General features: G+C 40.7%; 2 protein-coding genes across 5 annotated transcripts in view; one reads left to right on the top strand and one right to left on the bottom strand.

Annotated features, from left to right (window-relative positions):
- The window catches only part of Primpol (primase and DNA directed polymerase), a 29461-nt gene extending 28328 nt beyond the window's left edge, over positions 1-1133 (bottom strand). For 2 of the 3 annotated variants that reach the window (XM_042700669.1, XM_042700650.1), the window contains exon 1: positions 1003-1133. The gene's annotated coding sequence lies outside the window, so the exon portion shown is untranslated. Of the gene's footprint in view, positions 1-400; positions 441-1002 lie in introns of those variants that run through there. The other variant, XM_042700660.1, reaches the window with a different exon arrangement.
- A 237-nt stretch (positions 1134-1370) lies between these two features.
- Positions 1371-22021, top strand: Casp3 (caspase 3). Of its 2 annotated transcripts, XM_042700680.1 has the most exons (7): positions 1371-1475; positions 9753-9820; positions 11601-11725; positions 15968-16096; positions 16410-16585; positions 17059-17179; positions 19954-22021. In XM_042700680.1, the coding sequence occupies exons 2-7, from the start codon at positions 9768-9770 to the stop codon at positions 20181-20183; spliced, it is 834 nt and encodes a 277-aa protein (XP_042556614.1). In that variant the 5' UTR covers positions 1371-1475; positions 9753-9767; the 3' UTR covers positions 20184-22021. The 2 variants fall into 2 exon arrangements, with proteins under 2 accessions (XP_042556614.1, XP_042556622.1); XM_042700688.1 differs by lacking the exons at positions 1371-1475; positions 17059-17179 and having other exon boundaries at positions 9757-9820; positions 19954-20019.
- The last annotated feature ends 1077 nt before the right edge of the window (positions 22022-23098 follow it).

Consider the following 23098-nt stretch of genomic DNA (forward strand, 5'->3'; position numbering starts at 1 on the left):
CCCTGAGGTTAGATCCACCAGTATTACATATTTCCTAACAATTATCAAGTTCTAATATTGACTAATGTTCTGGTATTTAACATTTTCTTAGCATTAGTTTTTTCATGACTTCTTGTAATGAATTTATGCTATTTCTCCTACTGACTTAAGTATCCATATTAAAATGAGATAAAAATTCACTTAAAAATTACTATATGCTTACTCCCTGGATAAATAACAACTTAAGAAATTAAACATAAACTGACTGAATTTCTCCCCTCCCTACTTCAGTCCTTTGGCCTATCATTGTTTTCTGTTGTTTATTTTTTGTTTTATCATTTTGCCTAGCTACTCAGGAGGCTGAGATCTGAGGATAGCAATTCAAAGCCAGCTCAGGCAAGGAAATTCCTGAGACTCTTACCTCCAATTAAGCACTCAGAAAACTGAAAGTGGCGCTGTGGCTCAAGTGGTAGAGTGCTTGCCTTGAGATGAAGAGCTGAGGGACAGCGCCCAGGCCCAGAGTCCAAGTCCCATGACCGACAAAAAAGAAAAAGAAAGAAAGAAAAGAAATGGGCGAAGCTTTATTTCTGGGATCCATGTTTCTCCTTTAGAAACAAACCACCTAATCTCTTTAAGAGCTGGAATTCCTACCTTAAAAGGGTTGTTGAAAGGACAAAAACAAGACAATCTTATGAAAATATAAAAGCACAGTCACCACTCAACAGACCTAAGTATTAGCATGTATATTCATCTATGCAGAATATAGCCTGGTAGCTCTGCATTAGGTGGGTGATTTATTGAAAGAACGTTATAAACTCTTCAGATGTGATGCAGAATTTTATGCTCGTGCATGTGGTATCTTCTTCCACGATAATTCATCACAGTGTGCATCAAGGTCTGGAAAGGGCGTATGACCCCGAATCGTCCCGGAACCAGTAGAGAAATTAAGAGTTTTATACACACACCACACACACAACAACCTGAGGAAAGGCCTCTGGTCATTTGAGAGGAAAAAGGGATTACCTGAGGGTCCAGGCCTGTCTCCTTCCTCCCCTCGAGCTCAGGCAGCCGGCCTGGGTTTTGAGCGTCTTCCTAAATATGCCCACAGAATTCAGCATCAGAAAAGGCTGGAGATCCTCAGCAAATGGCGGGATCCGGGCTTCAAAACTGGCGCGGGGGCGGGACCAACGTGGGGCGGGGCTACCGCAACCGGAAGGCGAGCTCCACGCAGAGCCCGGAGGGGCGTGACGTTCTCCAGGAGGCGGGGCCGGAACGGGGCGGGGCTGAGGAGACGACGCGACCTAGGAGAGTGAGAAGGGAAGAGGGACCAGAAAAGAGGGCGTGGCTGGCAGGAGGGGGCGTGGCCTCTGGAGGAGGCCTACTTAGCCACTCACCTCAACCAGCTGCTGCCTTGTTAAAGCCTAGCTGGTAGCAGCAAGTTGCCTACGGCGAGCGAGCCCGTGTTTGCAGTTCGGTGGATCAGTGCGATCTGAGTGGTGAGTGCGACCCTCACTCCTCTGGCCCCCTCCGCGGGCTCCCTAGGCCGGCTCCCTCATCCTCTCAAGGTTTTGCAGCTGCCTGGTGGAAGCCGAGGAGACAGGCCCTCTGGGCGGCGGATCCTTTGTTTTGCTTCAGTGTTCTGCGGGGCGAGCCGTGAAGGCAGCGGCGTGACGCTCCAGCCGGGGAGCGTGGTCTGGGGCTGAGGAACCGGGAGACCCGGGCAGGTGGGCAGCGCGGTGAGTGCCGCCCGCGGAGCCTGGAGAGCGGGGCTGGACTGTAGATCTCGGCGTCTGGGTGCCGGACGGAGGAACAGGGTACAGGGCCTGGGTTCCCGCGGGCCAGGCCTCGGATCCAGAGACCACCTAGGGGTGCAGCGGTGGATAGGCCAGAGCCACCGAGCCCAGGAAGCTGGTGGCAGCCCGGTGCACGCTGAGACAAACCGGCTGCAGGCCGAGGCGTGGATCGGAAAGGGAGGAGTGAGGGAAAAGGCTCAGGGAAACATGGCCCCAGGGCGAGAGGCCTCCCGTTATTGCAGGAAGGTTTCGTCTGGTGCCTTCTAGGTGTCTGGGGCCTGGATTTTTCGAGGATCGATTGTGTTGTAGTTCCTTCAAGATGCTCATTGGAAGCACTTTGAAGTCGTGAATCCTTCTCATTGTTCTGTTGGGTCAAAGTCAATGTAGGATCTGCCTTGGCATCTCAGACCATGTTGGATTAGAGGGCCTTTCTAGTCACTCTTGTTCTTAGTGGGTCTACTCTCAAGTCTAACTTGAACATCTGGGACTTTACCCCATTCTTAGTAAGCGTCACCCAGAATCCAACGGTCCCTCACCGCTACCCCTCCCCTACCCCATTTTTTCCACAATGAGTCACAAGACCTTTGCAGACCTCCTGCTAGATGTGTGCATGTCTGTCCATCTCTGGTTTCTGCCAATTTGTGCTCTCTAAGTGCATCAGCTTCCTGGCTGGGCTCTCTTAACTTACACCTCTCTAGGCTATTCTTTAAATGTGAAACTATAGAATAGACCCTATCCCTTAACCTAGTTAACAAGGCCAGATGTTTATTGGGTCCTGAATAACCTCCTCTGTCTTATCCTTTACCTTAGTGTCCTTTCAGTTTCTGAATAGATATGTGCTTACCTTCTTACCTATTCTCTGCTTAGATTACTTTTTTTTTGGGGGGGGGGGGTCCGGTCGTGGGGCCTGAACTCTCGGCCTGGGCCCTGTCCCTCAGCTCTTCAGCTCAAGGCTAGCGCTCTACCACTTGAGCCACAGCGCCACTTCCGGCTTTTTTCTTTTTGCTTATGTGGTGCTGGGGAATCGAACCCAGGGCCTCATGCATGCAAGGCAAGCGCTCTATCACTGAGCCACCTTCCCAGCCCCTGCTTAGATTACTTTTGCATTCTCTTTCTCCCTATAGAATTGACTTACAAGTAGGAACAAGTTAGGAGTCTGTTCTCATTTAACAGCTCCAAGGTTAAGTAAGTCTTCCTATCCTTTTGCACCAGACATTTCCTAACAGGAATGTGCCACATCTTTCATATTTGCATATTTACTATCTTTCCTACTATGCTGTAAGCAAATACCAAGAGAGACTAGTTTATTTATCATGGTGTAACTTATTGACCCATTTCCTTATAATTAGATCCTGGCACACATGAGTGCTTGTCCACTGGTTTTTATTACAGTAACATGTTTTCTAATGACTATTCCCTATCTAAAAAAAAAGTCAAATTTTATCCTGGCTACAGTATCTCAACGCTGTAAACTAGCTACTCAGGCTGAGATCTAAGGATCACTGAAGCCAGCCTAGAAAGGAAAAATCATAAGACTCTTAACCACCAAAAAGCTGGAAGTGGAGCTGTGGATCAAGTGGTAGAGTTCCAACCTTGAGCAAAAAAAGCTAAGGGACATGGTCCAGAACCTATGTTCTGCACGCATACGCGCGCGCGCACACACACACAAAGTTGATTTACGTTACATAGTAATTTAGAATTAATACATGTGGATTAAAAAATGCTAGCAATCAAATATGGGAACATTGTAATAGTTACAGTGCTCATGGCAGCTACCAGAGATGCTAAGCAAGCTGGTTAGATAAGTAAGTATCAGAATGTGCTTAGCCACTTTGTGCTATTGTCACCACATAAATATAAGCTTGGCTTCAATTGGGAAAAGTAAAAAGATCAAACTCTTGCACAAAGTATCATGTCTTTTTCTGATTTGTAGCACAAAGTCAGATGCTCTGCATGCTTATGCATCTTCCTGGTTCTGTAGACCATGCCAGAGAAAAGGCTAGTTTTATTTGTTCCTATATTACAGTTGAACTTAGCTTATTCTGTGTTTAATTTTCCTTTCCAGTTTGAGTGTTTTCCTTTAAGTTGCATTTTAAGTCTTGAAAGACTGACTTTACCAAGCCCAGTAATAGCTAGTTCAGTGATTATTTATTATGGCAATGAAATTTTATTCCCTTTTTCTATTAGCATACATTAGCTATGCAAGGGGAGATTTCATTGTGACATTTCCCTGAATGTGTACAACTTACTCCAACCAATCTGAATGGTCTATCACTTGGCCTTATTACTCTCTTCCCCACTTCCTAATAAAGTTTCATTAGGTTTCACTCTCATCTATGTCAACAATCTATTTCAGCCACAGTTATCCTCCTTCACCCTTGTTAGCCCAATGCTCTCTCACTAGTGCTCTCTCTCTCTTTTCTCTTCCCCCAACCCCTACCAATCATCACATTTCATTGAGGTTCTTTATACTGTTTTTTATGTACAATTACAGTGAATCTCAAAATTATATATGTATAGATATGTATATGTATACATATATGTACATTTATTTTTCCCCTAAGCCCTCTACTTCCTAAGTAGTCCCTTAGACATATATTCTATGTTTATCCATGTATATAGTTATGTATACAGGTATATATGTATTCTATGTACATATGTATATGTATGTCTGCCCATGGAGAGATATATATGGGCAGACATGCATATACATATATGTACATGCACACATATACATATATACCTATATACTTCCACCAATGAGCAAAAACCTATGATAACTATTTTTTTGGTCAGTCATGGGGCCTGAACTCTGAGTCTGGGCAATGTCCCCCAGTTCTTCAGCTCAAGGCTAATGTCCCTCAGCTCTTCAGCTCAAGGTTAGTGCTCTACCACTTGAGCCACAGCACCACTACTGACTTTTTCTGCTTATGTGGTGCTGAGGAATCAAACCCAGGGCCTCATGCATGCAAGGCAAGCACTCTACCACTAAGCATGTCTTACCAGTTCAATTATTTTTTATATGTCCCCAAAGAAATTCAGGCACCAGGTAGGACAGATTGGGTACAACCTGTACTACATTTCAACTGAAGTCTTTTCTTACCCAATCTGTTGTTCAACAAGAGTGCTTTCTGTTTCATTTACTTAATCTGGAAATCAAACTGCTTTTAAGACTTAGTTCTCACTGGTTGGCAATGAGTGTAATCAATTGTTTCACAGAGATAGAGTCTTCCCAGAAGTCATACTGGACTTGACTCTACCTTTCCTATGGAAGTAAGTAGCAATGTAGATGGAATGCTTAGCAGGAAACCTGTGCATTGCATTTAGAAATAAGTTGCCCAGTGGCACCAGATATACCATAATCGTCTTTTCTATTTTCTTCATTGCTTAGATAGAGTAAGTGCTCTTTCAGTTGGCTCTTCATATATGTAGGTTCTGCCAACCATAATCCTAGCTTCTCAGGAGGCTAAGATCTGAAGATTGCACTTCAAAGCCAACTGGTGCAGGAAAGTCTGAGAGTCTTTGAGACTCCTATCTGTAATTAACAACCAAAAAGCCAATTAACCACCAAAAAGCCACTGTGGCTTCACTTTTTTTTTGGGGGGGGGGGGGAGGGAAATGGTCCTAGAGCTTGAACTCAGGTCCTGAGTGCCTTTTGCTCAAGGCTAACACTTGAGCTACAGCTCCATTTCCAGCTTTTTTGGTAGCTAATTGGAGATAAGAGTCTCAGTCTGGACTTTCCTGCCCAGAGTAGCTTCAAACCATGATCCTCAGCTCTCAGCCTTCTGAGTAGGTAGGATTTTAAGTGTGAGCTTTCTACTTTTTTCTTTTCTCTCTCTCTTTTTCTTTTTTCTTTTTGTCAGTCATGAGGCTTGAATTCTGGGCCTGGGCACTGTCCTTGAGCTCTTCAGCTCAAGGCTAGCACTCTACCCCTTGAGCCACAGCGCCACTTCTGGTTTTCTGAATGGTTTATAGAGTTATGAGTTCTCACAGACTTTCCTCAGATCTCAGTCTCCTGAGTAGCTAGGCTTATAGGCATGAGCCACCGGTGCCAGGCTTCTTCTTTCTTCTTAAGCAAAAAAGCTAGGAAAGCATCCAGATCCTAAATTCAAGCCCCAAAACTGACACCTAAATAAATAAATATCTTTTAGTTCAGTGTTTAGCCTATGTAAGCTTGGAGCAGAAAGATTTTGTTCCTTTCTTTGGCTGCTCTTTTGGTAAATCATACTCTTAAATCTTTGAAAGTATATTCATGGAAATGTTCGAAAATAAACCATGTTGATTCTTCTATCTCATTCTGAGATTTCAAAAATCATTAGAGCAGAGACTAAGTTTTATTCCTGACCTCAGCATTTCCCTGTAGGACAGACACCAGGAACTGCATAATGATTGGGGACAGATTTCATCATCAAGGTTCACTAAAACTGGTTTGACTCATTTAACATCTCATTTACAAATCCCTACCATAGAAAACTCTCATACTGCTCCTTCTTACGTAACAAGCTGTTTGTCCTTTATATCAAAATGTTAACATAGTATAGCTTAAGATAGAGATTTCAATCTTAGAAATTAATTTTCATTCCTCTGTTTTAATTCCACAGATAATCTATTCTATTTTACCCCTACTATTGCAATGAATTAATTAACTGGCTAACCATCATGTAAGTAGGGAAAACATTCCAGCTTTTTACCTCTTTAAGAAAACACAGCTTGAAATGTTTAAATATCTACTTCAGAGTGACAGTAAATTTCTTCTGACATCGTATGTAATCTTTTGAATATCTGTTATATCTTCAGTGCTCAGGAGAGGTAGAAAGTAGAGAATTTTGAGGCCTAAGTCCTAAGTTCCTATCTATTCAGTTCCTATTAGTCAGTGGTTTTCTACAAATTCCCTGTAATATCGTTAGATTTTTTTTCCTTCTGCTGTCAGCATCTTAAATTGGTGCAAAGAATTACATAAATCAACACAGCAAGAACTAATCAATGTTAAAGCCATGGCCGTGCCAAAATATATGCTTTTAAGCATCTATTGTGTATTTTCTCTACAGTTGACAATGTTCGTTGTCAAATGAAAATACAAAAGCCTAAACTCCTGTAACCATGGAGACAGTGAATATTTCCCTCAGGAGGTAATATTTTGGCTTTCTAAGATGAGATCACTAGCCCTAGAATAATATATACAGCGAGGCATTAGCTAATGGGGATGATGTAATGCTAAGTATACCACTTTAGGGAGCTCAGCAGGAAGCAGAGCTCATCTCCCAAGTGAGAATTGAGTGTGTCATATGGGGAAAGTCCATGACAAATAGAGAGCAAGTGTGCACATGTGTGGTGCTAGATGACCTTATTTACCCCGAGTCAAATTTTCATTAAGATCAAGTGATAACTGAGAAGATATGTATCATTCACATGCTGATAATGAAGGAAGTAAAGTACCTTAATAGAATTTTGTTCCTGAGAAATCCTCATCAAATAGGATGATGCTATGTTAACTCCTATTCTAAAAGAATTAGTGTTTTTTTTTCTTTTAGCTACCGACTACTTTGCTAAAAGATAAGTATCTGTCTCTTGCCTAATATTGGAAATAGTCAAATGGTAATTATTTGAGTTAAGACTGAAACATTAATTGCAGGCTTAAGACTGTTAATTGCAGTGAAGAGCTGTCTCTGTTCTTACTGAGGCTCAAGCTTTTCCTTATGTAAGTTGTATTTACCCTCTCATAGATACAGTCTACAGCATCACTGTACATCTCCAATCTTGATCATCCCCAGATCTCATTGTCTCTTGCCTAGACTATTCCAAAAGGCTTCTGTATGTTTTCATACTGACTTTCTATAGTTGATTGTCTACTCAGCAGCCAAAGTGATTTTTTTAAGCATGCTGTTTGTTTTTCCACTTAATGTGTTCCAATAATAGCTGGGCGTGGTAGCACATGCCTGTAATCTGAACACTGAAGAGGCAGAGATTAGGTGATCTTGAACTAAGCTGGGGGCTACATAGGAAGTTCAAGACCAGCCTAGGACTTTCTTGAGACCCAGTGTCAAAGAAAGCAAAAACAAACCAAAAGTAGAATAGAATCAAAGATCTTCTTAGTTCCAAAGACATTATGATATCTTATCTTTCCTTTGTTATCTCCCTCCAGTCCTTGATAAACTAATCAAACTGGTCTCTCCAGAGTTTCAATACAATAAATTCTTGCTGGCCTTCCCCCAAGAAGGACAACCTCTAATTGCTGTCTCTATATTATTTAGATATCTGTCAATCACCAAAGGTGATTATTGCCTGGGCTACCCTATTTTATGTTATTTTCTCATAGCTCCTACCAGACTCTATCAATCTGTAACCACTCTTCCTCTCTAGAATGAGAGTTTCTTGAAGGTAGGAACTCTATCTTGTCTTTTGTCAAAGTACTCATAATGGTTCCTGGTATAAAATATGTGCTTTCTAAAAGCTCCATAACTGACTAAAAGATGGTGTTGCTCAGGTATGCTCACAACCTCCTGTGGTTATCTAGAAAACCTATAGGAAGGAACATGGTAGAAAAGCAAAGAGCCTTCATAGCAATACAAAACACAGGCTAAAAGAAGGTATAACTCTCCCATCTGTGGTTAAATTGAAATGGTGAGATTTCCTCTGTCTTTTTCCCCTACCAGAAACAAGACAGGAGGAGTGGGGGAGGGAAAGAAACTGAGCTTTGGGAAAGGGAGAGAGGAGTTACCTTTTCCTAAAAACCTTTCATGGAGAAGCTTAATACAGTTTTGGTTTGGGAAAATAAAGTTCTGGAGGGAATAGTCGCACAACAGTGTGACTGAATGAGCTGTGCAATTGCAAACAGAAATATTTGAAATACATTGCATTACAATTTACAAATTTTAAAAAGCAGAAGCCAAGTGCTGGTAGCTCATACCTATCTATAATCCTAGCTATAATCCATGGCTAAGTTTCTAAGGATCAAGTTCAAAGCCAGCCCAGCAGAATAATCTGTGAGACTTATCTCCAGTTAGCCAGCAAAAACAAACAAACAAAAAAAAAAACTGAAGTAGATCTATAGTATTTCTGATTTTAGGGCAGGAGTGAGGTTAAAGGTATTTTGATTGAAATATTTGACATAATAGGGTTTCTAGAGTCTAGAGAAATTCATTTAGGATTTCTGTGTGTGTGCACACATGTGCACATGCTTTTCTCTGCTTACTTTTTCCTCTATGTAACTTAGTGAGAGAGACCACCATAACAAGTACCTTTGCTTCTGGAAAGCTAGAGAATATCTAGTGGAACTCTTGAAAGAAAAGTAGTCAGGGACTAGTTCCCTCAGCCCCATAAAGGCAAAGGGCTCCTGACTGTGTCTTGTGTCTGTGACCTGTGACAGTGACTTAATCACTAGACTTTCCTGGCTAGAATTACTGGGAAGAGTAATATGAAATGCCTAGCAAACCTAATAATACAGGAAGTGGCAACTGCTTTGATTAAAAGGACTTTTTACCGTGTGAATGTAGCTGTCCTGTTGAAATGTAGGAACTTTTAGGTTTCCTAGGCCATTCTCTACATGAGAAGCTGGAACTGTAAAGTCCAGTTTAAGAATAAAGTTATATGGTGGTTTGGTACAGAATCTCTTGGGAATTTACCCATTGCAATAAAGTATTATGTGAAGTATGCCATTGTGGAAAGTTTTTAGGATTTTTTTTAACTCTGTTGAGTTGGAAGCTGAGTTCCTATGAAGACCTGATTTGTTGCATGGTAATGGAAAGAAACTGCAGTCTGTTCAGCTGGCAGAGATACTGCAGTTGGGAATTTAAAAAAAAAAAAAAAATCACCAATTAAGGAAGAATGAAGGGAGGAGGAATGAACCTACTTCCCAGGTCTGACAGGAATCAGACAATACAGGCAAATGAAGAATATTCGGAGAAATAACCACTGTGATTAATGCTGTGGTTTTATAATGGCTGACTGTCTTCACTAACTTTTGTTTTCTTTATGTTCCAGTTAAGACAAGTAGCCATGGAGAACTCTGAAAATTCAGTGGATTCAAAATCCATTAAAACATTTGAAACGTGAGTATTAAAAATGAATCCTGTGTAGTCAAAGAAAGATAAGTGTGCGTAGTACAGAAGACTTGGAGGAGTGTGGAAGTGGAAAGAAAGCAGGCCTAGCCAGGTGCTGGTGGCTCACGCCTGTAATCCTTGCTACTCAGGAGGCTGAAATCTGAAATCGAAGTTCAGATCCAGCCCAGGCAAGAAAGTCTGTAAGACTCTTATGTCCAATTTACCACCAGAAAACCAGAAATGACAGTGTGGCTCAAAGTGGTAGAACGCTAGCTTTGGGTGAAAAAGCTCAGGGACAGTGCCCAGGCCCTGAGTTCAAGGCCCACAACTGACACATATAAAAAAGAAAGAATACAAACTTTCAAGCCAGAACCCAAACTCACTTTCTACCTCAGCTCTCTGACTTTACTTAAGCTCCAGTCTCTCAACCTCCTCATGAAATGGGGAGGAAGAAAGGAAAATGCTTGACCTAATAAACCCTGTGGGTTTTATGGAGCCATAATTGGAATCTAGTCCCTAGAAACAGAAAGACTCTGGCTGGGAAGGTGGTTCAGTGGTAGAGCACTTGCCTTGCATGCATGAGGCCCTGGGTTCGATTCCTCAGCACCACATAAGCAAAAAGAAAAAAGCCGGAAGTGGCGCTGTAGCTCAAGTGGTAGAGCACTAGCCTTGAGCTGAAGAGCTGAGGGACAGCGCCAAGGCCCAGGACCAACACCCCCCCACCCCCCCAAAAAAAAAAAAAAAGAAACAGACTGATCCCTTTCCCTCCTCTCCTCCCTTCCCAGACAGAACACATCCCTCAGGGTATTTTGAACTTTCCCAAGTCACTACACAGAGAGGTTGGTTTTGTGTCTTCACCTCTTGTTTATAGGTTTTAAGACAAAAATGCAATTCTAGTTTTTCAGTCTGGGAATATGTGCCTTGTTGAAGATCATATTTTATCCTTCGTTGTTCTTTTGTTTTCTTTTTTGTGCTTAGTATTGCTTCTCATAACTGGCAGACAGTAAAAAAAAAAAAAAAAGAGCAAACTAAACCTCAAATAATCTCCATTTAATCCATGTCTGTTACTACCTGTGTGAGAACTTGTGTGACATGAAGTATCTTGAGGTGATCAGCACAAATGTAAAATCTCATACTGTACTCCACAAAGATGGACAATGGTTGTCTTTTATAATTTTATTGTCTTTTTTTAAAATCAAAGTTTATTTCTGAGACCCATTTTTATTATTCTATTCTTAGGATTTTGAACTAATGTCTCCTTGCCTCTTTCTTTTTTTCTTTCAGATGATTTGAGATAGACAGATAGTACAGGCCAGCTTTGAACTGGAGATCCTCCTGTCCCAACTTCCCTTTAATACCCTTTAAGAAAATGTTTTAGTGACCCTAATTTGTTCAGCTCATGAAGTTTGACAAATAATTTAGTGGTTTCCAATCATCTCAGGGTAATTTGAGATTTTACTCTTACCTTGAAAATGAACTATTTCATAAAGTTATAAGAAAATGTTAAATTATAAAGTATGTTTGATGAAATTTTACTAAAACCTAAAGGAAAGCCGTCAGCCTTAACCCTGAAGTGGGTCATTGTGAAATTAATTAACTGTATCCACCTATCTGTATGTGATGTGTTAGCGATGACACCCAATGTTGTGATTTAAACAAGGAAAAATCTGTAGCACAAAGTCTGGTATATAGTCTTAAGCAAAAGTTAACTGTTGTTATGAGTCATAAAAGTTTTATTCATGGAGTAATCCTTTCTCCCTTTGTAACCTGTTGTTTGATTTCCATACAGAAAGATCATCCATGGCAGCAAATCAATGGACTCTGGCATATCCTTGGATAATAGTTACAAAATGGATTATCCTGAAATGGGTGTATGTATAATAATTAATAATAAGAACTTTGATAAAAGCACAGGTATGTACCTTAACATGATTTGTCCTATGTCATTTGTATTTGATATAGAAAGCCATACTGATGTGTTTATTGTATTGGTCAGTGAAGTGAGTTATTAGTGAATTATTAGTGAAGTAAACTATCAAGTAGAAAGAAGGCAGGGCCTTCTCTATAATGCCATATGAACTGAGGAAATGTGTTCGTAGGCTTTCCCTTCGCAGGATCTCTAGTTTCGTAGGATCTCTAGTTTCGTTCATAGCTTGTCTCCATTCTGTGCTTTTACACTACTTGGGGGGGAGGGCGGAGGCAGTAGTACTGAACAGCTTGAGCCATGCTCTAGCTCACTTTTGCTTTAGTTTTTCCAGAATGGTGTTATATTTTTGCCCAGGACAGCCATTAGAACCAGATTCTCCTTCCTGTGTAGCTAAGATCACAGGCAGCACCACCACACTCAGCTTATTAAAATGGTATCCCACTAACTCCTAGGCTGGACCCTAACGCTGATGCTCCTGAGCTCCACCTCCCTAGTAGCTGGAATTACAGACATTAACTACCATGACCAGCTACAACTACTTTTTAATTGTGATCTGGTTTCCTAACCTGAGAGTAAGGAGTGCACAGGGGAGGAGTTGTTTTGAACAAACTCTACAGTTACTAATTAAGACATGGAACAGGGTGTGGGGAGAAAAGAGTTCTACTTATAAATAGAAAGACAGAAGAGAAGGGAGGAGGAGGGAGCCTTAAGGTATAGCACTTCTGACAGCCAGCCCTATCTGTGAGCCTCACTTCTGTATCTGCAACCCTTCCTTCTTCCCCTCTCCTGTTTTATACCAGTGAAAAGTTCTTGACAAGTAGTAAATAGTCTTGTTTGAATTCTTTCCAGAACCTACTGGGCATCTCCTTATTTGAATAGTAAGTCCGAAAAGTAGCTAGGGTTCTATGCTGAGAGTTTGGAAAGCTGTCAGACATTAGGGGGGTCTGGGTGTGGGTGTGGATGTAGTTCACTATCAGGTCCTGGGCTGAGGGCTGCAGGCTGGGCCTTGGTCTGCCCGTCTGTGATGCCTGTGCAAGCTCTTACTCCACCCTCTGTTCTGTTTTTCTTCCTTATATCTTCCTTTGCTTGATTGCCCTTTCCTCTGAGCCTAAGAGGAAGACAGAGACCTTGCACATTGAAGAAGCTTTTCCCTTAAGCTTTGGTCAGATATTTGTTCTTTCTTCCCTAAATTTTGAATAGGGTCTCATGCTATCTTGGGGCTTTTTTGCACAAGGCCAGTGCTCTACCACTTGAGCCGTACTTCTACTTTTAGGCCTTTTGTTGGTTAGAGATAAGAGTCCTGTGCAGGTTGCTTTTATATCTTGATCCTCATATCTCATTCTCTGGTGGTATTACTAGTGTATTCATTTCTAGACATTCACTGGAGTTTATTTCTCGGTTTTTCTGTCTCTCCCACTGAAATGGCTCTCTTTAAGTTCAGTATGGCCTAAGCACCATAAGAGAATATAGAAAAATATAGAAAATAAAACCCTTCACAATACCCAAAAGTTAATTTATTATATTGCTTGTAATTATCATGATAGTTTTATGTATAAAATCCATACAATGTAGCACTCTGCTTATTCTACTTAATATAAGCATTTTTGATGTTGCTATGTAGTTTCCTGATCTGTCATTTTAGTGGGTATATGACTGTATGTTCTAAATATATTTTTTGTCTAATTTGTATAACTTACTATAGTAATAAGCATTTGGGCAATCTTCCTATTTTTCTTCTTTAAGATGAAGCTATGATAATTCTTTGAAGAGGCTAGTAATTATATTAGAATTAATTTTTTAATTTGAAAAACTAGATCTGGGGGGAACGTCATGATACACCAGGAAATCACCAGGACTTGTAGAATAGTTGAAAGAGTCAGAATGATAGTTGGAAGCGGGTACTAAACCTCCAAAGCATTATGTTTATTGCTTTTAGCTATAACTCCTCCACAGCATTATGTTTATTGCTTTTAGCTATAACTCCTCCACAGCATTAGGTTTATTGCTTTTAGCTATAACTCCTCCACAGCATTATGTTTATTGCTTTTAGCTATAACTTGATTTTGTTTTAGCCAGTTCTGGGGCTTGGGCTCATGTATGCACACTCATTTGACTTTTTCGCCCAAGGCTGGTGCTCTATCACCCCAGCACCACATAAGCAGAAAAATCTTGGGCTGGGAAGGTGGCTCAGTGGTAGAGTGCTTGCCTTGCATGCATGAGGCCCTGGGTTCGATTCCTCAGTACCACATAAGCAGAAAGAAAAAAAAAGCCGGAAGTGGCGCTGTGGCTCAAGTGGTGGAGCGCTAGCCTTGAGCTGAAGAGCTGAGGGACAGCGCCCAGGCCCAGAGTTCAGGCCCATGAATGGACCGCCCCCCCCCCCCCCCAAAAAAAAAAAAAAAAAAAAAAAGGCAGAAAAATCCGGAAGTCATGCTGTGGCTCAAGTGGTAGAGTGCTAGCCTGAGCTGAAGAGCTGAAGGACAGCGCTCAGGCCACACCTGTAATGCTAGCTACTCAGGAGGCTGAGATCTGAAGATACTAGATCAGGGAAGTCCATGAGACTCTTATCTCCAATTAACCACCAAAAAGCCACAAACAGAGTTGTGGTTCAAGTGGCAGGGCGCTAGCTCAAGGACAGCACCCAGGCCCTGAATTCAAGCTACAGGATCAACACACACACACACAAGCCATGCCTCCACTTCCTAGCTGTAACTTGAAATACCAACTTTAACTATGAAATAACAGACAAAATGCTTCATTTCTTTTTGTTTTATGATTTTTTTTAAGATTTTACCTACATTCTACCTCCTATTGCCAATAATAATATCTTCTTCCTGTACAATTTTCTTTGCCTTTTCTTTTTTCTTTTCTTTCTAAAGCTTGTCATTATATTTCTTCCAAAAAATATTGGCTGAATGGCCTGACTTTTGTCTTAAAGTGAGCTCTTTTATCAGCTTGAAACTTAAAGGCTTTCTAGTATATAAAGTGGCTTAACAAACCAGCCTCAGAACTCAGCCATCTTTCACACAGTACCACATCAGCCTCAGCCATTCTTCTATAAGCACCTCCAGGAGTATATTTTAACTTCAGATGCACATAACAGAAATTTTAAAAATTAAAGATTAGCAGAGAGCAAAAAAAAAAAGCACTGACACATTCCTCAGAAACAAGATTTTTTGCTGTTGTATATTTCTATTGGATGAATATGGAAGTCTGAAAGAGAAAGGGAAAAGTACTCACTTTCTCGTTTGTTTTCATTGCTTTGTAGACAGTCTTGCTATGTAAGTCATGATGTTCTGGAACTCTTCTTAGTCTGATGTCTCAGCCTCCAGAGTGCTGGGATTACAAATATATACCAAACCCAGCTTCCATATGTTTTAAAGATAGATACTTTAATATTCATACAGATTTTCAGGCGTGTTTCAGGCATGTTTCCCTCGGAATGTCAGCATTTCTTAATCTGAGTACATCATGTAATATATCTGTCCATTATGTGTGGGGCATTAGAAAAGAACGATGAAAAGCCGTAGACCTGGGTGTATAGACCTAACACCAACTTTCCCCTTGAACAAATTTCTTTTTTGAATTTCAAACTGTTTTGAAACAATGACCATTGTTCCATGGCAAATTTTTGCCTTAAAAAATAGCAACCTAGGTGGGCATCAGTGACTTATGCCTGTAGTCCTAGCTACTCAGGAGGCCGAGATATGAGGATCACAGTTCAAAGCCAGCCCAAGCAAGAAAGTCCATGAGACTCTTACCTCCAATTAACTCCCAGAAAACCTGAGTGGAGCTGTGTCTCAAAGTAGTAGAGCACTAGCCTTGAATGCAAAAGCTCAGAGACAGAGTCAAGGCCTTGAGTTCAAGCCCACCTAGCACCAGCACACACACCAAAAAATGGCAACCTAGTATTCTATTATGTAAATAAGTCTTAATTTATTAACAAGCCCCTATGTGGGAGGATATTTAAGTTGGTTCTGGTTTTTTTCCCATTCAAGCTGCTGTGAAAGCTATCCTTGAAGCACTGGCACTGAGACAGCTTTTACAATGAAATGTCTTACATGCTAAAAAAAAGAAAACTAAAGACACTTTGTATCACCATGATTAATTAGAATTTTCTTAGCATTTAAAATGAAGAATTTGTTGATTGTGTGAATTGCTAGGTCATTCATTTCATTTCAAAGTGATTCTCTTCTTTTCAAATGAATTAAAAGTTATTCTTTCTGTTCCAGGAATGTCACCTCGGTCTGGTACAGATGTAGACGCAGCAAACCTCAGAGAAACATTCCTGAACTTAAAATATGAAGTCAGGAATAAAAATGACCTTACACATGAAGAAATTGTAGAATTACTGTACAATGGTAAGAAATAAGAATTTTAATTCATGCCAACTCCCTAAAATTGTTTCAGGTATGTGACTATGCCCAAGTTGGGTTCTCCTTGTAGTGTCTTTATCCTACCACATTTGGAGTTAATGCCTATAATCATAGCACTCATAGAGCTGAGCAGAAGAATTAAGAGATGGAGACCCAGCCTATATTACTTAGTAAGACCCTGTCTCAAAAAATCAAGAAACAAAACAAAACATCGAAAATTCATCATCTTGTTCTCATAGTTTATCTGAGATTGTTGAAAAAAGTTGGAAATATTTTTTTCTCACTTATGTCTTTCCAGTTTCTAAAGAAGATCATAGCAAAAGGAGCAGCTTTATTTGTGTAATTCTGAGCCATGGTGAGGAAGGAATAATTTTTGGAACAAATGGACCTGTTGAACTGAAAAAATTAACAAGTTTCTTCCGAGGAGATTATTGCAGAACTCTAGCTGGGAAACCTAAGCTTTTCATCTTTCAGGTTGGTTACAACTGAACATCTTGGTGGAGTATTAATCTCGATTCACTTCCTCAATTGTAGATTATCCAGTAGATGAACTTTTTTGTCTTGAGGCTACTTTTGTATTTACTTAAAACACTGCTTAGGAAGAATGAAGTGTATTTCAATTTTGGACTTTTATCTTCTATTTTTTTCACTGTCCTTACATTTCTCAGATACACATTTATTTGTATATACATCTTTTAAAAAATACAAATTGGGGGCTGGGAAGGTGGCTCAGTATAGAGCGCTTGCCTTGCATGCCTGAGGCCCTGGGTTCGATTCCTCAGCACCACATAAGCAAAAAGAAAAAAGCCAGAAGTGGCGTTGTGGCTCAAGTGATAGAGCGCTAGCCTTGAGCTGAAGAGCTGAGGGACAGTGCTCAGGCCCAGAGTTCAGGCTCCACGACCGGAACCAAAAAAAAAAAAAATACAAATTGACTTTCTAACCTGCAGGCCTGCCGGGGCACAGAACTAGACTGTGGCATTGAGACAGATAGTGGTTCTGATGATGACATGCCATGCCAGAAAATACCCGTAGAGGCTGACTTCCTGTATGCATATTCCACAGCACCTGGTAAGAAAGTTACCAAAAGTAAATGTGATGTAGGGATGTGTGTGTGTGTGTGTGTGTGTGTGTGTGTGTGTGTGTGTGTGTGTGTGTGTGTGTGTGTGACATAACTATAGAGGTTAATAATAGTGTGACTATCACTGGATAGCCAGAGTCTATCAAGATTTTCATATCCCTAAAAATTAGCTAATCTGTCTATATTTTATAGTACCTTAACCACAGAGATCAGAAAACTAACCCAAGCCACTCATAGACTTAATACTACATAGTACACTATACTATAACTGAATCTTAAGTCAGAGGTCACCCCCTGTAATATTAGAGTAGAAGATCCCTTTGTGTTTGCAAGTTATTCATGGTTCACTGCAGTCTGGAAATATTAAATGGAATGTTCTGGAAATAAGCAATAGAAGTTTTAAGTTGGATGATACTCTGAATAATGTAATTGCTCATTCCCTCCTGGGTCATGAGTCATCCCTTTGTCCAGAAATGAGATGAAAGGTCTTGCCTTCATAAGTAAAGAAACCTATGTAGTAAAATCCATCTTCTTGAGCCCCTAAAAGCCTCTGAAAAAGAATTTTCATCCAGGTTTTGTTGTCAGATATCAAACTGCAGAAGCTCTTGCCACTCTGCCTAAGGGAAGCTAAGATGGAAAAATCATTAACGTGTGTGTGTGTGTGTGTGTGTGTGTGTGTGTGTGTGTGTGTGTGTGTGTGTGTGTGTGTGTGTGTACACATAGGGAACCACACAATGTATATAGGATTCAGGCCTCCTCTAGGCACCTTAGAACATGTCCTAGTGGACAAGGGAGATTGCTGGATTGTGAGCTAGGAGATAAGCATGATTAATCTAGGACAAGTAGAAGTGCACTGGTGGCTCAGGACTATAATCCTATCAATTCAGCCAGCCAGCTCCTGAGAGTAAATCCAAGAAACTCCTCCCATTAACCAGCAAAAATCCAAAAGTGAAGCTGTGGCTCAAGCTGTAGAGTGCTAGCCTTGACCAGAAAAGGCCAAGCAAGCTGGACAGTGGTGGCTCACACCTGTAATCCTCGCTACTTAGGAGACTGAGATCTGAGGATCACAGTTCAAAAAGCCAACCCAGGCAGGAAAGTCTGTGAGACTCTCATTTCCAATTAACCATTTAAAAAAAAACAGAAATGGAGCTGTGGCTCAGGTGGTGGAGTGCCAGCCTTGAGCAAAAAAGCTCAAGGACAGCAACAGCACCCAGGCTCCGAGTTCAAGCCCCAATACCTATACCCAAAAAAAAGAAAAGAAAAGAGAGAGAGAGAGAGAGAGAAGAGAATACTTGGATATGCTGCTTACCTCCACATTTTTGTGGTACTACATGTCATCATATAAATAAATATATTTGGGGCTGGGAAGGTGGCTCAGTGGTAGAGCGCTTGCCTTGCATGCCTGAGGCCCTGGGTTCAATTCCCCAGCACTACATAAGCAAAAAGAAAAAAGCCGGAAGTGGTGCTGTGGCTCAAGTGGTAGAGCACTAGCCTTGAGCTGAAGAGCTGAGGGACAGCGCCCAGGCCCAGAGTTCAGGCCCCACGACCAGACTCCCCTCCCCCCCCAAAAAAAAATAAATAAATGTATTTTTCTCCAAAAATTTCTTTATTGAGATTGATACATAAATTTCACAGTACTCTGGCATAGTTATACTTAGCTAATGTCAGAAATACATTTTAACCTTCACAATGATAATCATCATTATCTTAATCTACAAAGCTTATGACCTCTATGAACTTTCGCAATAAAACTATTTCTTAGAAATTGGGTGATATGTACATTTCTCTCCTTTTGCTTAATATCACCTGTTCCCTCTTTCTTTCTCGTTCCCTCCCTCCCATCACCACTCTTGAGTTGCTTAGTTCACTTTCATCAATGTCCAGTGCAGCTGATGGGCCCCGCTTCTGTATTTTTTCACCCGCTTTCCACTGATTCTGTGCCTTCCTCCCGGCTTCCCTCAGATGTGCATGCGTATAAATATATTAATCATACAACTATTGATGACTAACTCAGTGTATCAGAGTTGGGAAATATAAGGTAAAAGTATTTTTTTAATATTTTAGCATATGCTTGATAGGATATCTTTTATCCTCTGGGCATCTTTCTATTCACTGTACTTCTGTTTTAAATGCAATGAGTCTAATAGTTGATGTGCAAATAAGTACAGTAAATGCACTGCCATCACCTTTCTGATTTTTTTTTTGGGGGGGGGAATGCGTACAGTCGTGGGGCCTGAACTCTGGGCCTGGGCACTGTCCCTCAGCTCTTCAGCTCAAGGCTAGCGCTCTACCACTTTAGCCACAGCGCCACTTCTGGCTTTTTTCTTTTTACTTATGTGGTGCTGAGGAATCGAACCCTGGGCCTCATATATGTAAGGCAAGTGCTCTACCACTGAGCCACCTTCCCAGTCCCACCTTTCAGAATTTTTAATGCTTTGTGTTTATAATACTTGAATCAGATGTAATATAGAGAAATGAATTGGCATTCATTTCTCAGTCTGAAGTGTATGCACGTACATATACACTTTATGTCTTAGCTAGGCCAGTGCTAAAACAATAAAATCTAATTGAAAACACCAAACCACCTATAATGATATTTTTATATGTCTCCACTTTTCATTATATTATCTGCATGTTTACCTGTTCATCCCTATGGGAGGGGAGAGCAGAAATAAAACTCTGATCCAATGGTAGTTCATCTGTGATTTCTGTTTCCAGTGAAAAGGAGATATCTGTGGTATTTTGGTTCTATTTTGCTTTGTAGGTTACTATTCCTGGCGAAATTCAAAGGATGGATCCTGGTTCATCCAGTCCCTTTGTGCCATGCTGAAATGCTACGCGAGCAAGCTTGAACTGATGCACATTCTTACGCGGGTTAACTGGAAGGTAGCAAGAGAATATGAGTCCTTTTCCTTGGATTCCATGTTTCATGCAAAGAAACAGATTCCATGCATTGTATCTATGCTCACAAAAGACCTGTATTTCCATCACTGAAGAGATGCTGATTCTCTTTTTTTTCTTTTTTAGTTTCTATGCCAAATGAGAAGACAGTAGATAATACTTTACTTTCCTCCCATTTAAATCTCATGTGATACTCTAGATGATACTTGTACCATACCCACTTCGCAGAACCACAATCACACTACCTCAAACTCAATCACAGGTAGTTGAAACTGAATGTGAATAGGAACAAATAAACACAGAGCATGGTACCATTATTATGAAAGGCAACGATTAAACTTCTGTCTTTGATAATTAGCAAGATTTGAGGGTCCTGTGCTATGAATTATCAAGTAATTATAAGGAAGTTAAGACTTCCATGAATTTCATGATCCTCTCTCCCTACATTACAACTGGGCAATCCTAGCTTTTGTCGTACTATAGATATGGAGATGTGGAGTCATGAGCACTCCGGGATCCAAGAACTTGGTCAAACTCTTGAACTTTCCTTTTCAAACTGATTTATGAAAATGAATTGAATGGACTGCATTTTTAGATCGTGTTACCATAACTCATGGTTTTGTAATGTTTTTCCTGAGCATGTTGTTGTGGGAAAAAAATGTTTACTATTGAAAAAGAAGCTAAATATTTATTTGAGAGAAAGTACAAGTAAACCAAGTTGATTCTTTTAAGGCTAATGTGTAACATTCAGAGAGAAACCTAACTATAAGGTGCTAAGATGATCTACCAGCATGTTTATTCTCGCTGTCTTTATACAAATCAGGTGAGATGTACAGACCAGCCAAGTTTTTTTAAAAAAACAAAAAACCTCAAACTTGATAAGAAATTCTTCATGAACATACTAATATTCCATGTGTACAATAAATAGTGGAGCATAAGGAAAACAACGGTCAATGGACTGAGCGCTGTAATTTGAGGAGTCTGACTAAAACATGGCTCAGCCTATTGAATGGACACAGAGCTCCAGCCAGGCTCTGGAGAAGGACCACCAGCTGCCGTCTTCAGACATACATACAGTAGGGCCTGGAGGACGTCCCAAGGTATAAATCACCCTGTAATAAAGTAACCAAATTTCTGAAAGGGAGCTCATCCAGAGGTGGTGGGAATCACAATGAAAACAATAATACTTGTAGTCATATTGGTCAGCCTGTGATTTTTTCTGTTTAAGTTTACAATCAAAAGGAACAGCATGCTACTGTTTATACTGTAACCTGGGTGGAAAGGATGGAAGGCACCCTGACTCCGGAAGCTTCCCTCCAGAGTCCTGCAGAGTGCATGAGGAAGCTACAGGTCTGAACTCAGCGCCCCCAGGAAGCTGGGATCCAGGCTTCCTCCCTCCCTGAGGGGCTGAGCCCTTCCTTACTGGCTCTGACATTTCACAGGAGTTTCTTCCTCAAAGACACAACTCATATTTGTAATCCATTACTGTTTTGTTTTGATTAGATCTGTTAACTTTTTCTAAGTAACTATAGCATGTAATGGCATTTTAAAGTGTGTGTCTGTGTGACGATTTTTATTAAATTGTTATTTTGCATTTTTTAAATTTCAAAACATAAATTTAAACTTAGAATCACTGGTGGGTTCGAGTTTTTTGTGTTGATGTTTTGAGTTTGTGCTATTAAGTAGAAGTTAAAATCTTGATAACCAAGAATTGACTTTGGAAGAGTCCAAGAGGGTACATCAAGGCCCTGACCTGGTATTTTGTTTGAGATGTTGGTAAATAATCAGCCTTTTTCGGTGTTCAAGCTCCTTGCAGAAAGATGCAAAAATAAGTAGGTTCAGTCCTTAAATATGACCATCTTTTGAATTTTCTACAACCCAAATTTTTAATAGGAACAGTAAGGAATAAAAACAAGCAAAAGTACAGGCTGTGAGCTGTGGGTAGCTACTGGTTGGACAGGGAAATGCTCCCTTTCACTCTGTACCTTAAAAACAAGTATAGAGCCGGGCGCCGGTGGCTCACGCCTGTAATCCTAGCTACTCAGGAGGCTGAGATGTGAGGATCGCGGTTCAAAGCCAGCCCAAGCAGGAGAGACCGTGAGACTCCTATCTCCAATAAACCACCAGAAAACCGGAAGTGGCGCTGTAGCTCAAGTGGTAGAGCGCTCGCCTTGAGCTGAAGAGCTGAGGGACAGCGCCCAGGCCCAGAGTTCAAGCCCCACGACCGACAAAAAAAAAAACAAGTATAGAAACATGGGACTGAGGTGGTTAATTTCTTCTATTTCTATAATGAATGTATGCCTTTCAGATCCGAAACAAGATTGAGAGGATCTTCTGTTTTCCAGTAGCAGAGTAGCTTGAATGACTTCATTCAGCCTCTTTATAACCCTATGATTCTGACGTGTTACAGAAAATCTAGCACGTTCCAATCTTCCTGCTACATAAAGAGGGCTCAGTTATTTAAAAAAAAAACTAGCAACTCAATTTTTAAAAATTGGATAAAGGGCATTAACCTACAGAAAAAAAAAAAAAAAAAAGAAACACCAGACAATTCCTTAACCCAGATAGCAAAGTTAATCTCCATCACAATAAAGAAATGCAGACAAAACAATGTGCCATCTGTCTGGCAAACCTCCAGAGGGTGTTAACACCTGTTGTCAAGACTAGAGAGAGGTACAATCTTCCCTAGATGGAAGCATGAAGTGGTTTGATTCTATGTGGTAAAAACCTAGCCACACCTATCAGATTCTTTACTCTGAAATAGCAGTCTCATTCTTGGATCTGCCTGCTGGTATACTTGCACATGTGCAAAATTCTATACAAGATTGTTCTTGAAGCTGGGTGAGGTGGTAACTTACACCCCTGTAATTCCAGCACTTGAAAGAAAGACTGATGCAGGAAAGTTGCAAGTTCAGGACTAGCCTGAGTTTAAACTTAACGCTACGCAAGAGCCTGCCTCAAAGAAACAAATAAGCAAAAACAAAAAAAAATCAACCCAGCTCTAAGGA

This window comes from Dipodomys spectabilis, unplaced genomic scaffold (assembly GCF_019054845.1).
Source record: "Dipodomys spectabilis isolate Male_0828 unplaced genomic scaffold, ASM1905484v1 ptg000009l, whole genome shotgun sequence".
Taxonomy (NCBI): domain Eukaryota; kingdom Metazoa; phylum Chordata; class Mammalia; order Rodentia; family Heteromyidae; genus Dipodomys; species Dipodomys spectabilis.